Source organism: Taudactylus pleione, unplaced genomic scaffold (genome assembly GCF_031769625.1).
Source record: "Taudactylus pleione unplaced genomic scaffold, aTauple2 ptg000074l, whole genome shotgun sequence".
In the NCBI taxonomy this organism is placed as follows: domain Eukaryota; kingdom Metazoa; phylum Chordata; class Amphibia; order Anura; family Myobatrachidae; genus Taudactylus; species Taudactylus pleione.
In genome coordinates, this window is record NW_028284476.1 from 373185 (window position 1) to 391943 (window position 18759).

At 42.1% G+C, this 18759-nt stretch overlaps 1 protein-coding gene across 1 annotated transcript in view; it reads left to right on the forward strand.

Annotated features, from left to right (window-relative positions):
• Positions 1-18759, forward strand: part of COL6A3 (collagen type VI alpha 3 chain) — a 107597-nt gene that overhangs the window by 41437 nt on the left and 47401 nt on the right. The window contains exons 18-27 of the mRNA XM_088467745.1: positions 1125-1169; positions 2422-2475; positions 2805-2867; positions 10701-10766; positions 11623-11676; positions 14113-14148; positions 14422-14484; positions 14569-14631; positions 16426-16488; positions 18517-18579. Coding sequence (XP_088323871.1) covers positions 1125-1169; positions 2422-2475; positions 2805-2867; positions 10701-10766; positions 11623-11676; positions 14113-14148; positions 14422-14484; positions 14569-14631; positions 16426-16488; positions 18517-18579 — 570 coding nt within the window. The remainder of the gene's footprint in view (positions 1-1124; positions 1170-2421; positions 2476-2804; positions 2868-10700; positions 10767-11622; positions 11677-14112; positions 14149-14421; positions 14485-14568; positions 14632-16425; positions 16489-18516; positions 18580-18759) is intronic.

The following is an 18759-nucleotide window of genomic DNA, read 5'->3' on the forward strand; positions in this document are numbered from 1 at the left end:
GTTCCCCACACACCTATCTGTGAACCAATTTCAACCATCCAACACCACCTACTTAATATGTGTAATTATGTAGCATTACACTCTGTTCTTGTTATCTCAGTTGGCCTTTCTTTAGGAATTATCTCATGCCCCCAAACTTTCCTCTCTGACATCTAATTTTTTATTATTTAAAACCGGGGTGCAAGTAGTCAGACTAAAAAAAAAAATACCAATTTTTGTGTGAAACACAACAAAATGTGTAGTGTTTGTGATCTATGTTGATCTGGCAGATCTCCTGATCTGTCTGAAAATCCACTCTCCAGCTTGGTTGTAAGTTGTAACAAGTTGACACTTAACAATTAAAACTGGGTTTGTGCCTTCTATAGAGCCCATCCTCCTTATCCCAACGCTAAACATGGCCATCTTAGTGAAAGAGAGCATCTCCAGCTGAGATCCGTTAAACAAAATCTAGGGACCCTTCATTCTCTCTAACCTGATTAATTCCATAACTACATTTTTTTTTATCATTTTGGAATTTGCCTTTAAAGGAGAAGTTGTCTGTCTGGCTTTAAGCACTGCCAAATAGACAATGACAGTGAAAGATTTTTCATATCCCAGTGCCAGATTCCTAATCTTAGCACTTCATTCTGTGCTTCCACAAGTTCTTATATTAGATTAAATAAATACAAAAACAAGTCCATGAGGTCTATTTATCAACCAGCAATAACCCCTTTTTCTGGCCTTTTCAACAGAAAATGGATTTATCAATGTTTCTCTGTGCTTACTATAAACTATAAAGCCGTATTATTGCAGGATTTCTCCAGCAAGGTACTGCTTTTGTTTAATGTGTCTATGCAAACTGTTCGGCTCATGCATACTGGGTAAAAAAGATGGTCGGCGGATTTCCCATTGAGCGTTACGTCGAGTCGTCGACTGCCGAAAGTAAAGCTACTTCACCAGAGAGGTGGGGTTTTTCACGCCGAGAAAACTGACAAATTGATAAATATGCCCCATGTCTATAAATGTCAGTTAAGTATATTGCTTTGTAAATGTTGTAAATGTTATTCTATGCTTCCCAATAGTGATGGTGTTGTTAGGTATACACGAAATGTACAATATTATTTTAATATATACATTCTCTGCAGGGGGAAGTAGGAGAAATTGGCCTGGATGGAATTGATGGAGAAGAAGTAAGTTATCTAAAAAGCTCCAATACAGGTTTCTGTTATTTTAGTAAAATACCCTCTTATTGGGCAATTATTTGCTGAGAATGACGGGAGAATCTGGCCAATTGGGTGCCTTGTATAAGATTTAATTGCAGTTGCCCTCCAACATTGTTGGCAAAATAGTAAAAACTGTAAGCTTGCAAGATGCGGGTGTAATTTACAAATGGGGATGATACATGAACCCTTTTGCTTGGTGAATAAGCCTTACCCTCCAAGCTGGGCATGGCGTATTAACAAACCAAAAGGCCTTGATGTTGGCAGAACCACAAAAGTGGCACTGACCAATATTTTTATGTATTTAACAATTTAAAATCTGTATATATGACACTTGAATTAAAGACAAACGCAATGTTTACTGACTGTGGGGGTGATTCTGCAAAGGACGGAATGGCAAAGTCGCACACAAGCAGCTTTGTAATTCCATCCTTGCTAATATGGTAATGCAGCAGGAAGCGTCATGCCTCCTGCATGTACTAATGATCCGAGCTGCGTCATTGGACGCAGCATCTGATCATTTGCGTGATCCACGGCCAACTGAGTAATTCTGGGGTCACGCAAGCCGGCCGTCAAAGATAAAGGAAAGAGGCCAGGAAACGGGTCCTGAGCATGCACAGATTACGTGCAATGCTGAAAGAGGCCTTGAGTACACTAAAACCTATAGGAGAGTTACGCAAGCAAATTATTCTAAGGAAAAGAGCAGCAAAGAAGAGAACGCATTGCGCCTTAGTGTTGGTGTCTGACACTACGTGTGCACTTTAACGGCTGTAAAAAGAAGCAGGCCAATTCCAATGTTTTAAGGTGTCTATCCATTAGACGATTAAAATGAGCGATTGAACGATAACGATATCTTTCAATAATCGATAATCGTTTGAAAATCATTTGCAGATTGTTTAAAAAATTGATCTTTTAGACATCTATCATCGTGCAAACATGCTGGTCAACCTGACGATAACGTCAGGTTCAGCATGTTTGCAGATGATTGATTGTACTACCTACACTCAATGGCTGCTCGATTACAGACTGACAAACAACTGCACAATTACAGTGTCGTAATCGTGCAGTCTTTTGCCTGTCTTCTAGTGGATAGGCACTCTAAAGTAACACGATATCCTTATTGCCTAAAACAAATATGTGTATTTCAAGTGAATAATGTACTAAAAAAAACTATTTGTGTGTTTGAGACTTTGTTAAATGAAATATTTAATTTCCTTTTTAGGGCAAAAGAGGTGGCCCTGGATCTGCCGGGGATAGAGGCAGCGCAGGACCACGGGTTAGTAGATTTGCTGCTAATTTTTTAAGAAATAGTATATTGGATACTGTGTGACACCTCCTCTAATGTAACACTCATAACGCAGAACATGACACAGTATAAAACACGCACGAGTCCCTTCTCTGTAGCCCATACACTCCTGCTTTGTGCTCCTTACATTACAGTATGAGACTGTTTCAATTAGTTGACTGTCTCAGATAAAAAAATAGAACAAGCACTTATATTACACCCTACTGAATTTGACCATATGGTCCTGTAGGCCCCTTCATATAGACCAACAGGCCCATGTTTCTGTGGATTGCCCAGTTGATGTTATCTGTATCCTGCAGGGAGACAAAGGTCTGAAGGGACAAAAAGGAGAAAGAGGAGACCAAGGACTACGAGGTGATCCGGTAAGAGCCTTTAAAAAAAGACAGCACCTCATTGCAAATCTAATGTCTTTAATGCTTCATAGGATTCATTGTTATGGGCATACACTATGTAGTAAAGGTGAGTTAGGATACAATAATTCGGTCTGTACTTTTATTCTGAGGTAAAAGTGAGAGGAAAACTTTATAAAAGTATAGCATGTCACATGGTGAGGCAGTATAGAAGTCTAGTGAATGTTCTACATAATATACTGTCCAGACCAGATGTGAGGTTCTGATATGTCACAGGCTTAAATTCCAGTGCGGCTAGTAGATCTCATTGGAATGTTAGGGATTAGCTATTGAGTGATAATAAAGTCAGGTTCCCAGTGACCCTATGCATTCTGAGGGTAAAGGTGACCTTACCAGCAATGCTGTGAGAATTGATTTACCTACAGTACAGAGACGCTATTTTGGGGAATGACATTATCTAATAACAGATTTATTGAAGGTGATATCTAGCTATCGGTATTACTATACTATGTGATATAATTTATTTATTTATTAACATCTACCTACAGTATATAGCGCCAGCCTAGTCTATTGCACTTTACAATTGGCCCTGTAACTTAAGGGGCAACAGCCTAGCCTTGTAACTTAAGGGGCACCAGCCTAGCCTTGTAACTTAAGGGGCACCATCCTAGCCTTGTAACTTTAGGGGCACCAGCTAAAATCTGGAATAGGGCACCAAATAGTTCAGGACCAGCTTGGGGTCATTGTTTGAGTGAAGGTGGATCAGTCAGTGGGGAAAAGCTCAGTATTTAGGGTCTATTTATCAAAGAGCAGAGAAAAACGTAAAGCAGGACCATTGCATTAGTCAGGGTCAGATTAACAATGGGGCAGATGGGACTACAGCCGGAATCGGTATGTAATGCCGCCGGATGTATTGCCGGTGTACTAAATACCAACACTGGAAGCCCGAACTGTCAGGATCCCAACTGGGGCTTGCAAGTACCCTAACCTTCACCTCTCCTCCCCCCTAATCCTCCATTAGTGGTGCCTAACCGTAACCTCCCCCCGTTGGTGCCTAACCCTAACCTCCCCCTGGTGATGCCTAACCCCCCCCTTCCCACACTCTAAACCTAACCCTCCCGGGGGGGTGTCTAACCCTAAACTTCCCCCAGTGACACCTAACCAAGGCCGGCCGGCCGATTACGCCAGGTATGCAGCTCTCTACAACGCCAAGCTATAAGGGCATCATCTCCTGAGTCCCACCGCTGTGCTCTCCCCCCCAGCCGCCGGCATTACACTCAGTCACACTGACTCAGGTCAGGACAGCTCGGCTCCGCCTCCTCCGCCTCCACTCCTATCTGCTCAGCAATGCTCCTAATTGGCCCCAGTATCTTCTGCTCCCCCTTCATGGTGGTGGATGCAGTCAGGAAGCCGACGGTCGAAATGCCGACCGCCGTCTTCCCGACTGTCTAATACCGGCAGGGGATTAATGACATGCGTCAAAATCCCGACGCCTATCATTATCCCTACGCCGGGAGCCCGACGCCCGGCATACCGAACGAAGGTAAACCAGGTGGCAGCGCGTGGACAGCCGCATAGGTTAGGGGCTCCCGGAGGGGGACTTAGGGTTAGGCACCTCCCCAGGAGGTTTAGGTTGCGTGGAAGGGAGGGTTAGTTTTAGGCACTTACAGGGGGGGTTAGGGTTAGGCACCCCTAAGGGAGGGTTGGGGTTAGGGGGGGGTTGGCTTAGTAATAGTAAAAATACTCCGTCAAGATCTTCTGTTGCAGGTCTTCCGGCGTTGGGATCCCCATGGCGGCCTCGGCATAGCTGCATCTATTAGGCTGATTTAATACCGGCCAAACAGTTTCCAAGTGCAGCCCTTGGAGCACATAGCACGCTGCTCCCCCAGCCCAGCCCGCCCCTGCACGGCAGTCCCGGTCTCGGCTATTACAGGGTCAGACACAAAAGCACAGCACATAATCATTGGGGTCTATTTACTAAGCAGTGTTAGGAGACAGAGTGAAAAGTGATAAGGTACCAGCCAATCAGCTCCTAAAAGGCCATCCCACAAACTGTGTCTGAAAAATTACAGTTGGGAGCTGATTGGCTGGCACCTTATCACTTTTCACTGTCTCCTAACACTGCTTAGTAAATAGACCCCAGTCACAGCACAGCCCCATTCTCTCCCCGTCAGTAGAAAACTTACCTGCCCGGTCCTGCACAGCGTGGGAAGGAACTGACGGCATTAGCGGGACATTGGCGGTGGTAGCTCGGCCGCGTATCCGGCGCAACAGGCGGGCAGGCACTGGTTGTGTCTGTCTCTGGAGGGAGGGACGAGGCCAGGGGACGCAGAGGCAGGCGGTGACACTGGGTTGATACTAAGGGTTGTACAGTGTGGCATAATGTGACCTACTGGGGGCTGTACAGCATGGCATAATGTGACCTGTTGGGGGCACTACAGTGTCGCATAATGTGACCTACTGGGGGCACTACAGCGTGGCATAATGTTATATACTGAGGGTTGTACAGTGTGGCATAATGTGACTTACAGCGGAGACTACAGTCAGGGCCGGTTCTACCCATACGCTGGTTACGCAGCCGAGTAGGGCGCCACATACAGGAGGGTGTCCTGACCCTGGCTGCGGCCAGCGACACGCTTGTCAGGCTGGTAGATGGCAGACTGTGTCACTGACACAGCTGCCTGCCATTCTATTACTAGAGGTTGGCTGGAGCCGCATCGTGGCTCCGGCTCCCTCGGTATCTATGGGGAGGTTGGCAAGGCGACATGAAGTCACGTCGCACTCACAGCGCACAAAAAAGGCTGGGGCTGGCCAGCCTGGATACCTGTGGCCAGAGTTGAAGAGGAGTCCCGGACTTGAGGACTCGGAGAATGCGGGCGGCGCCACGGCCATCGGCAGTTCCAATAGTAATGTAAGTAAAATATGCAGGTGGGAGTCCCTCCTGGGTGCTGGTTCCTGGCCTGTTTGGTGGTCACTCATTTAGTGCAGGCAGTGCCAGCACCACACTCTCAGAGCCTCTCTGTATATATATATATATATATATATATACATACAAAACAATTACTTCAAGGGCGCTACAACACACTTAATAATACAGACAATTCTTATATTCTTCGTAAATAACAATCCCTTCAGGGTTTATAGGCTCCAGTTATTTCTGTTTTGTGAATGTAGATAACAACTTTCGTGCTCGCTTTTCAGAGCTGATCGGAGAGTTCATATGACAAAACTTGTTTTAACGTCCTTCTTGAGGTTCTATAAGATACCCTCATACCAGAAAAACACCCAAGATAGGCCCAAAGGCCAACATTAATACAATGTAAAACAATCTTTATTAAAAAATTCGCAAATTCAGATAGATAAATGTATAAATATGTTAATACATCAACATCTTTTATACAGATAAAAATAGATTTTCCACACCTTACAAATGAATGAAGGTTTATAACATAATGTCCACCATTAGTGTAAATCCTACGCGTTTCGTCTTACGTCAAGACTTCATCGGGGGTAGATCTATAAAATACATATTTAGACGAATATATTGGGTGTTTCTGGTACAAAAAAAAAACAAAAAACTAAATACACATAAAAAGTTCATATCACAGGAAACGTACCTCGAAGTACATATATTTAAGGATATAGTATGACAGTGATCAGAACGGCTCTTGGAATCAATAATTAACCTATTTGGAATTAAAATATAGGTTCCATCAGTTCATTATTGTAACTTAACAACATATTCATCTTTCATCAATTTTAAACTTGAATTACATACCTCACACTCGTTGTACATATTGAGATAAATCAGATCTTTAGATCATCAACATTAGGTTATACAACACCTGTAGATATTAAACGGTATAAATTCTTAATTATATGTCTCAATAACCTTATACTTTCTCATTATTATCACTAAATAAATAATAGCCCTCTAATAATTACTTATTTTCAAACTTTACACAAATAACATCAGTTGTTTGGATACTTTGATCTATATCATACATTAATCAAAGCTCCCATAATTTAAATAATTATTACTAAGTGCAAATAAGCATAATTAAATCACATAAACTCACTTATAGTGTTTCTCTTACATTTATCTTAAACAATAAGGCTATATAAATTCTATCACAAAAATAAAATAAAATTCCAACCCAGAACATAACTGGAACATTCCTTTAGTTAATCAATGCACCACTTACTTTTTAGGTCCTTCTTCCTCTCAATCCCACTGCCACAATGAACAACCCTTCACTGTTCATCCTTATAAACCCTTAAAGATGTGACATCACTTCCTCCCAAATCTTATTGGAGTATGGAACATATATAAAAAACCTCTTTTAAATATGATTCTAATAAACCCAATTCCCCAAACTAAATAACAAAACATTTCTACTAGTAGAGCGCTTATCCATTTATAATCTTATTGTACTAATATGGATGTAATAAAGTAATTGACAAATCAATCCCAGCTTCCCTTTCGTTTATATAGTTCTCTCATAATTAGTTAAACAGAGCTCATGTGATCGTTCATAGCTCTATGTCCGGCTAATATCACCATAGTAACGGAAATAAACAAAGTCGCGTGTGTGTCCCAAAAATCACTACCCGGCTCGTGGCGATCGGCGTTCTTGCCTGCCTTAGGGCTATCTCACCCCAATCTATATCCCTACTCCATTGAAGTAGGGAGAACACTTACTCATTACATAGATTGTGTTTAAATCGCTTCTGCGGTGACTGAACACTTGGCGTCCGTTACCCTGGAAACCGGCGCCATTTTAAATGTCAATCACGTGTTGTATTTTGCGCATAACGTCCATTACCCTAGAAACCGGCACCATTTTCAATGTTAATCACCTGTTGTTTTTGCATATAAAAAGTAGAAAAATATGAAAAAATATGTAAGAATATACATTAATATGGAGGATTATATCGTTCCATAAGGTTAGTGATCTATACCATATGATAAGAAGCTTAGTCTATACAAGAGTTATGTGATCAATCCCGTTGCTAAGGTTACTATATGCAAAAACAACAGGTGATTAACATTGAAAATGGTGCCGGTTTCTAGGGCAATGGACGTTATGCGCAAAATACAACACGTGATTGACATTTAAAATGGCGCCGGTTTCCAGGGTAACGGACGCCAAGTGTTCAGTCACCGCAGAAGCGATTTAAACACAATCTATGTAATGAGTAAGTGTTCTCCCCACTTCAATGGAGTAGGGATATAGATTGGGGTGAGATAGCCCTAAGGCAGGCAAGAACGCCGATCGCCATGAGCCGGGTAGTGATTTTTGGGACACACACGCGACTTTGTTTATTTCCGTTACTATGGTGATATTAGCCGGACATAGAGCTATGAACGATCACATGAGCTCTGTTTAACCAATTATGAGAGAACTACATAAACGAAAGGGAAGCTGGGATTGATTTGTCAATTACTTTATTACATCCATATTAGTACAATAAGATTATAAATGGATAAGCGCTCTACTAGTAGAAATGTTTTGTTATTTAGTTTGGGGAATTGGGTTTATTAGAATCATATTTAAAAGAGGTTTTTTATATATGTTCCATACTCCAATAAGATTTGGGAGGAAGTGATGTCACATCTTTAAGGGTTTATAAGGATGAACAGTGAAGGGTTGTTCATTGTGGCAGTGGGATTGAGAGGAAGAAGGACCTAAAAAGTAAGTGGTGCATTGATTAACTAAAGGAATGTTCCAGTTATGTTCTGGGTTGGAATTTTATTTTATTTTTGTGATAGAATTTATATAGCCTTATTGTTTAAGATAAATGTAAGAGAAACACTATAAGTGAGTTTATGTGATTTAATTATGCTTATTTGCACTTAGTAATAATTATTTAAATTATGGGAGCTTTGATTAATGTATGATATAGATCAAAGTATCCAAACAACTGATGTTATTTGTGTAAAGTTTGAAAATAAGTAATTATTAGAGGGCTATTATTTATTTAGTGATAATAATGAGAAAGTATAAGGTTATTGAGACATATAATTAAGAATTTATACCGTTTAATATCTACAGGTGTTGTATAACCTAATGTTGATGATCTAAAGATCTGATTTATCTCAATATGTACGAGTGTGACGTATGTAATTCAAGATTAAAATTGATGAAAGATGAATATGTTGTTAAGTTACAATAATGAACTGATGGAATCTATATTTTAATTCCAAATAGGTTAATTATTGATTCCAAGAGCCGTTCTGATCACTGTCATACTATATCCTTAAATATATGTATTTCGAGGTACGTTTCCTGTGATATGAACTTTTTCTGTGTATTTAGTTTTTTTTTTTTTTTTGTACCAGAAACACCCAATATATTCGTCTAAATATGTATTTTATAGATCTACCCCTGATGAAGTCTTGACGTAAGACGAAACGCGTAGGGTTTACTCTAGTGGTGGACATTATGTTATAAACCTTCATTCATTTGTAAGGTGTGGAAAATCTATTTTTATCTGTATAAAAGATGTTGATGTATTAACATATTTATACATTTATCTATCTGAATTTGCGAATTTTTTAATAAAGATTGTTTTACATTGTATTAATGTTGGCCTTTGGGCCTATCTTGGGTGTTTTTCTGGTATGAGGGTATCTTATAGAACCTCAAGAAGGACATTAAAACAAGTTTTGTCATATGAACTCTCCGATCAGCTCTGAAAAGCGAGCACGAAAGTTGTTATCTACATTCACAAAACAGAAATAACTGGAGCCTATAAACCCTGAAGGGATTGTTATTTACGAAGAATATAAGAATTGTCTGTATTATTAAGTGTGTTGTAGCGCCCTTGAAGTAATTGTTTTGTATTTATGTGTTGGTCCTACTAACAGAGGACTTACTGAAAGGAGCGGCTGTTTTTAATATAGCGCAGGTTGGTTTTAGTTGTATATATATATACATATACACACAGTAGATACAGCAGAGAGGCTCTTGGGAGTGTGGCACTGCCTGCACTCACTGAGTGTGTGACTACAAGGCATGGCTTTTCCCATGGAACCACGTCCCCTTAGTTTTTTCTGGCACGCGCTTAGTACCTCTGGAGGCGCTTACATTTTTTTTTGCTTACCTCAAAAAAATCGCCTCAGGCCGGCCCTGCACCTAACCCTAACCTCCCCTTCCCCTAGCCTAACCCTAACCATCCCCGGGGGGGGGTGCCTAACCCTAAGTCCCTCCGGGGGTGCCTAAAACTAACCCTCCCACCCCCCGCGGCTAACAGCTAACAACTGCATCCCCTACAGCCCTAGGCCTCCACATGAAAATAAGCCCATTATCATGGAAGCATGAAGATGACCAGCCTCCAAACTGGCCATGTTTCAGCCATAAATCCTAAGTATTCAAATGCTCTTTCTATTTTCCTCACAAAAGTATGCAATTTTTTTACTTCTACATATTTACGTAGACATTGGGGCTGATAGTGTACGGGGGAGTACACGCCCACATGACACTGGCCACGCCCACACAGCACTGGTCACACCTTCTCACAACAGGCCCGCCTAGATCATTTTCAGCCCCAGGCCCATGTGTGACCCTTAATCCAGCTGTGAATGTGGTGATGTTGGTTCTAATGTTGGTGGTCCCTACCCTTACTGAGATGTGGACACATTATGCTATTTACTACCAGTAGCTGAAATTCCTCTTAATATCTATTTAAATTTAAAAAATGTAAAGATAATTTAGTGCAGCAGTTGATGTGTAATAAATTATTAGAACTGAACGATAAGAAGTCTAAATGTTGAACTTTAACGTTTTCAGCACTTTGACCAATAGCTGCTCGTTAGTCCTAATCTCTGAATTTCTGTTTTAGGGTGAGTCCGGAACAGACTCTACTCAGAGAGGGACGAGAGGACCCAAAGGAGAAGCAGGAAGTGTGGTAACGAATCTCTAATACTCTTATCTATGGAGAAGGATTGATTAATTATGACATTAAATCTTTCACAAGCTCTGGGGTAATGAACAGAAAACTTCATAAAAGTTTTATGAATCGGTTTGATGAAAAAACAAATGTTGACCCAATTTTAAAATATTTTGGCAAACAGGAACTCTGGAGTGTCATTTATCTCTAGTAGGGACCAAGTAACTAATACATACAACAGGTGTTTTGTATACAGCTATAAAATATATGTGCAAGATAATAAATATAAAGTGGTCTGTTTACTAATCCTTGGATGGATAGAAAGGGAACGGAGATTAAGTACCAGCCAATCAGCTCCTAACTGTCATATCGCAGGCTGTGTTTGAAAAATGACAGTTAGGAGCTGGTTGGTTGATATCCATCCAAGGCTTAGTAAATAGACCCCAAAGTCACTCCACGCTCCAAGAGAAGTAAAAAACCTGCAGTCGTTAATGTAATGCCCAGAATACATGGGCCTATCAGACAGTGACAACGGGATAGCATTTTTCTTTAATAGTTTCTATATGTATATCTGATATCATATAGACAATGCTAAGGATTAACAAGAAGGAAAGATATACATGTAAAAATGATTAAAATCTATCTATTAAATACCAATTTTTTTTTTGATTAAACTTTGACCTGTGAGTTCAGTTTGAAAAGTAATTTGTATTTGGCTCAAATAGTGGGTTTACATTAGAAATTAAATTTTTGATATTTGAGGGAAGAAAATATTCAGTTTTAATAAGAAATCATTGTGAAAGCCACTGATAAGTACCTTTACGGTGATTTATTACAGGAAGATGTCTCATTTCACTAAACTTATCATTAACAGGGAGAACCTGGAAGAGATGGTCCAGCTGGACAGGCGGGCGGCCCAGGGAAAATTGTGAGTAGCTTCTGGAATGAACACTGACGCTTCCTGGGTGTTGCAGACAGTTTTACTTCTGACTTACGACAAATTATATCAATCTGTTTGGCCTGATTGAGGTTAAACTCTGAGGACTCATTCCTAACTACCTGCTTCTATTGCACTTTTCACACGTTTATAAAAGGAAGAGAGCCTGATGTACAGTAAGTCAGTGCTAAGTTGGTTGACGTTGAGGTGAACTTTTGACATGATAAAATAGAGCTGTGTGCTGCTGTTTGTGCCAGAGAGAGGTGAAGCCATGGTAGCTCTCCTGTTTATAAGATGAAGAGACTAGAAGGTCAGCTGGAAGCTGGAAACATAATTGTGAGGCCAAGAATTGAGGATGAGTGTTAAATGCTGATGCAGGAGTATGAGAATGGGAGGCATGTGAGGTCTATCAGGGAGAGGCAGAGCAACTTGTCCCTGCAATGTGCTGCTAACTTGGTATATCAGGGGCAGCCTAACTCCTTGCTCAAGAGCTGACACCCCCAACTTACCTTTATTTTCTATTAACACTGCTCTGTGTCTCTCTTTTGCCGTCCTATCCTCTTGCATGACGGAAAACAGCAGAAGAGACGGGGACACCTTAGTGTTGTACTAAGCATCCAATTCTACACAAATTATCTATGGGTAATGTTGTTTTATAAATGCGGATACAGAACAACCAATACGCTTTTGACAATCAAATCTGCCCTGATAGTATACACTGTATCTCTGGCTTCTAAACTGGTCCTTGTTTATGTTACTCATCTTCTGGCAAATATAAAGTGGCTACTATGATATAATGTATCTAAAACTTAATCCACTTGATACTATATGCTACTTTGAACTCCACTCTACTCAGGAGAAACCCATTGCCACACATCGCATCTACGAAATCCTATGCTGCAGTGACTTGTGCTGCAGTAATAACTTTTAGCTGTGTTTACATTTAATTGCAGACAATTGTGTATATATTCACTATCACATGGACACATACACACTAGGGTTCATTGTTAGAAGCCAATTAACCTACCAGTATGTTTTTAGGGTGTGGGGGGAAACTGGAGCACCCCCCATGCAAACACAGGGAGAACATACAATCTCCTCACAGATAGTGCCTCGGTCAGGAAACAAACTCATGACCTCAGTGCTCTGAGGATGAAATGCTAACCACTACGCTACCGTGCTGCACAATATGAGAGAGAAGCACTGTTGCAGTGTTGTATGGGAGGGACACTGCTACTCCCTGGCAAATTGTGAAATTCTTTCACAGAAGTGAAAGATTGCTCAGGGGGAAGCTGACACTGCACATGCGCATAATGTCACCTTCCCAAGCTGGCTGGGGGCTGCGGGGGAGAGATCAAAAGATCTCTCTCCTGCACCGGGAGCCCCATCTAGGCTTACAGTAGTTTACTCCATCTGAAGATGGTGTAAACTACCTGGGCTAAACTCCGAAAAGCTTTGCTTTTTGGAGTTTAGTACATAGGGGTCAGATCATAGTCCCCATTGATAATAATGAGGACTGTGATCTGCAGCTCTAATTAGCACTTTCACAGAGATTTCTGTGAAATCTCCTGCATTGTGCTCTTGGGGAGCAGCCTGGAAGCCGACTGATGCAATCCCGACCGCCGGCTTCCCGACTGTCTAATCCCGGCAAGGTACAAATGACAGACTTCAAAATCCGTTAGGTTTAGGGATCCCGGGGGGGACACAGGGCTAGGCATCCCCCCCGGGAGGGTTAGGTTTAGGCTAGGGAAAGGGGGGGTTTGGGTTAGGCACCCCCGGAGGAGGTTAGGCACTCCTTAGGGAGGGTTAGGGTTAGTAAGGAGGAAAAGATTAGGGTTACTTACCTTTAGCAGCAGTCGGGATCCTCACCCGTGCCGGGAATGCGCTGTCGGGATACATACCGATCCCGTACTCTTAGTACATAGGAACATTACATAAAATTAAGCAGAAACTGCAGTTTCTGCATAATTTTATGTAATAAACAGATTGATACACAGGCCCCTTATCTCAATTAATTCATTCAGTCCAGGTTACTGTAACAGGCAAACAAGTAGGAAGTTCAAGAGCAGAGTTTCTTCTAGGGCAGAAGGGCTGATGCTGGAGGCTCTGTATGTCTAAGTGTAAACTTTAAATCTCTGGAAGATTTCTTATATTCTTATAACAGATGATGGAACAAGTCCCTATAATACTTGTTCTTTATCTATTGACGTTCTTTACTTTCATCTACTTTAAAGATGGATTTTATCACAACCCCTTATAACAGTACTGACTATATTATTTATCTATGAATCTCCCTATGCTAAAAGCATTAAAACAGATGAAAGTGAAATTAAGAATTTATATTCCTAAACTAACATTTGTAAACATTATTGAATGACGTCAGTTGCCCCTTATTAACCCTCTTATGTCTGCTGTTTTGTATGACAGGGGGCCCAGGGACGCAGGGGACCTCCAGGACTTAAGGTAAGTCACATGAATACACCCATGCTGAGTATAGTGTTGGTGGTTCCCCTTGTTAGGTGACATCAGCGGATGCCAGTATGTGTAATAGCTCACAGTTATAGCACATACTGATTTCTTTCTTCCTGTATGTTATTATTCTATTTGCGTTGTTAATATCTCTCATGTTTTTTCTGTTCATTATTTGCCTCCACTATTGCTATACTCAGTGCTCCCTTGGTAATATCCATCTACAATAGTACTGTACTGTGCCACAATTATACTTGTGTTCCTTAGGGTAACAGAGGGGGCGCTGGTCTTGCCGGTGGAGTGGGAGAGCAAGGACTGAGGGGCCCACAGGTAAGTGACAGTGCAATCACTAGTATTACCACTACTGTCCAATCTGTGCTGTGCAGCCCCTAACACTATATGTCTCATGCTCAGGGCCCTCCAGGACAACAAGGGAGCCCAGGCACAAGGGGAGAGCAGGGAAGTCCAGGACCAAGGGTAAGTTACCAATCTCAGAGCCACAAATATAGTCTTTATCATTTGTCAGTATTGTTGGATAGACCATTCAAACTGGACATCATTTGTCAGTATTGTTGGATAGACCATTCAAACTGGACAACAGGCTAAAAATAACAATAAGTCCTATAGGCCTCAGGGGCAGTATGCAATGTGCTAATTCCTATATAGTGCTTTGGATACATATACAGTAAGTGGGAATATTGTATATATAGTACATTGAGACTATGGACCTCATTCAGAGTCGGTCGTTGCGGCCGCACGGTCGTAAGGGAAAAGGGGCAGGATATGCAAATGATGCACTCGCAAGTTGCGTCCTTAAGATCGGATCGATAGCTGGCCCACCAAGGGGAGGATGCGGCCGTAAGACAAAAAATACGCCCCCTTCTCATACGCATTACACGTCATCTCCGGGCATATAAGGATTAATCGAGATCATCGGGAACCATCGGAACTGGTCGTAGAGCTTAAGGTTGACCATACCCTCTCTTAAGCACTACGATCATGTCAGTGTAAAAACCTCCCATATCACGTGTGCTATGACACTACTTTGTTAATTATGCACTCCCATTAAACGCCGTTCGCATAATTAGGCACGCCTGCGTTCGGATCTCCACTCCCCCGTTTTCAAGCACCTTCCCCTGTTACCACCCACAAACGGTTCATTCTGTCACTCAAACTAACGACCTGGCTTTGTTCAAGGAGAGAGAAATTTCTGATTGTAACAGCTAGTTTGCGCACACGCATTGCGAACTTTACGCATGCGCAGTTTAGCGAACATCGGTGGCGTACGACCATGCGGCCGCAACGACCGACTCTGAATGAGGTCCAATATAACCAATATGATCCTACATTTTTACAGGGTCTCCCTAAAGTCTGGACACATAGGAAATCTCATTAACTACACTTTAAGGGCCATATTCAATTTGAGGCGAAAGTCCGAGGTCGGAATTTTCGCCATCATCGCCGTTTTTTGAAGGGATAAAGTATCAGGCACGTGCCCGCTTATGCCCATATTCAATTATGATCCGGCGAAAACGGGACCCGGCAGAAAGGTAAGTATCGAAAAGTCCTGTCAGTTTTTGGGGAAATCATGCTGTCACCCCCCAAAAGATGTCCTGACATGGGGGATCACGATTTGGCCTGCTGAAAGTAGTTGGGGTTTTTAAATAGTCGCGACAGGTGCTTAAATGCGGCTTTAGAAGAAGTGGTGAAGAATAGCACGTAGGTTTTTTTTTTTTTTTTTTTTTTAAATAACTAGTTCCATCAAATTTGGGGTACATGAAAATGGGTGCAAGTATATTTTAATCGCCGATAACGGACTTTTCGCCCCATATTGAATATGGACCTAAATATGGCTTTGTCGAAAGAAGAAAGAATTGAAGTGGTACTGCTCAGTGGAGGTGAAGGATGGTCATATCGAATGATAGCAGATGAATTTAATGCACGTCATTTCATTTTTTTAAAATATGCTTTTTTGCCTATGTGTCCAGACTTTAGGGACACCCTGTAGAGAACCTGCTGTACACATGGTGCAAAGTAGATAAATGAAGTATGTCTGGACCTTTTGAATATTTTAAATTGCAATAATACCAGTTATTAGAGTAGGTTCTTGGCCAGGAAGTGGTAATAGATCTCTTACATATGTTTTGGACACACCATAAATATGTTCAGTTGTGTTTGATATAGAGGACGTTTGGAGGAGGGGATATAGAAGGGCTTTCTGTGAATATTGCCCCAATTATCCTAATATATGTGTCTGTTATGTCTTCTTAGGGTGCAGGAGGCACTCCTGGATCGGTCGGTGATCGTGGGAGACCCGGGCAACTTGGACGCAAGGTTTGTCTCCAGATGCAGTTTTTCCCGTATCTGTCCCAGACATCTCATTCTTAGATCTAGCGTTTTATTTTATGCTACAGTATGAATTCTTTTTAAGCTATAACACATTGTGCTTTGTTTGGCATTGAAGTTTCATAACCAAGAGGATTAATAGTGGCCAATGAATAAGAAGGGGCTTACCTGTGTATGTTATCCATATTAAAGTTGAAATGGATGAAAAAAACAGAAGCACTTATAGTATAGGACTCTGTGTAAGGAGCATCTGTTCGTACATATGAAATTAATAAGCTGCTGATTTATACTGTTTATTCCGATCTCTCCGTCACTTGATGTAGAAACATTAATGACTTGTAATCAGGTAAAGGTGGTAAAATAAAAAGTCTGCTACAGTACTCACATCAGCGGGCAAAATCTGAATGCTAAGAAACTCATCTGGCATTACAATTTATCACCTACACTGGAGGTTCCCAAACGCTGTCATTACAGTCCAGGTTTTAAGGATATCCATGCTTGAGCACAGGTGACTTAATGAGTACCTCAGTCATGTGATTTAGCCAGATGGGCTCAAGCATAGATATCCTTAAAACCTGAACTGTAATGAGAGTACAGATGTATTACTGTAAGTTCAATTGGGGTGTAAGAAAAACATGCTCAAAACTGATTTTTTTGGGGGGGTTAATTACATTAAGTAGGGTAAGAATGTTCTCAAAATGTATTTGTGCCCACTCCTATCCGACTATGGGGTAGAAGCCTTGGAGAGAGAGAAAGTGTACGGAGAAAAAGTACCACCCAATCAGCTCCTGTCACTTTACAGGCTGTGTTAGAAAAATGACATTTAGGAGCTGATTGGTTGGTACTTTAGTGTCATCCTCTTTACCTCTCACCAAGGCTTAATACATAGACCCCTAAGTAATCTATTAGAATTGGTTGGCAATGTGGCACATCAGAAGGTATTTACTGTAGATATTATTTACTATCAGTTATTTATATAGCGCACACGTTCCGTAGCACTGTACAGAGGATATGTGGCCATACACATCTGTCCCTGTCCCAATGGAGCATACAATCTACATCCCTACCAGAGGCGTATTTATAATGGGTGCAGGGTGTGTGGTGCACACGGGCCCCTGGGTCCAGGTGGGGCCAACACAGCACACCCTGCACCCATACTTTTTAATAGTTATCTCTCCGAAGTCCCACGTCAGCTGGAGCAGCGCTACACAAAACATCTGGGAAATGGCTGCTGCGCCATTTTCCCGGTGATCTGCGCATGTGCAGTAGTCTCTGGACACAGACTAGCAGCCGGAGTCTACTGCTGCCGGCGGCCACAGGGGTCTCTTAATACACCCATGATCCCTAACACGGAATCGGTATGTGATGCCGCCGGATCTATTCCCAGCGGACCAAATACCGACGACGGAAGCCCGAACAGTGCAGATCCCGACTAGGGCTCGTAAGTACCCTAGTCTTCCCCTCTTCCACCCCCCCTAACCCTCCCTTAGCGGTGCCTAACCCTAACCTCCCCGGGGGGTGCCTAACCCTAACCTCCCTCCCCAGTAGTGCCTAATCCTAACCCCCCCCTTCCCCTAGCCTAACCCTAACCCTCCCCAGGGGTGTCTAACCCTGTCCCCCCCCCCGTGGCTAACAGCTAGAAAGCCCTGGCTTACCTTCCTTTGGGATGCCGGTCGTCAGGATTTCGAAGTGGGGCTAAAGATAGGTGTCAGGACTTAGACGCCTATCTTTAGTCCCTGGTTGAGCTCCCAGCATCGTGATTCCAACGGGCGGCATCCCAGGCGATGGTATTTTAACCGCATCACCCCCTGCCACATGTACATGCTCAAACACTAGGGTTAATTTTTTACATAATCCAACCATCCTACCAGTATGTTTTTTGGAGTGTGGGAGGAAACCTAAGCACCCAGAGGAGACCCACGATAGTCTGAAAGGCAGGGTGTGAGAATTGTGTAGCTAAGTGTGGGGGAAAGAACATGTCACCCAACTGTTTATATCCATTATTCCTCTTTTAAGGGCGAACCTGGTGATATTGGACCCAAAGGCTCTGATGGACCAGTTGGACCACGTGGAGAGACAGTGAGTATACTCTGTAACCCTCTCAGCCCCCCCCCCCCCCGTGGTCTCTCAATGGCAACTCAGTAACCCAGTACACATACTCTATATGTGCCACCGCAAACATTATACCCATGCAAATAAATGTGTGACATACTGTAGGAGATTCCCACAACACACACATAATTATAAGATCCCTTGGAC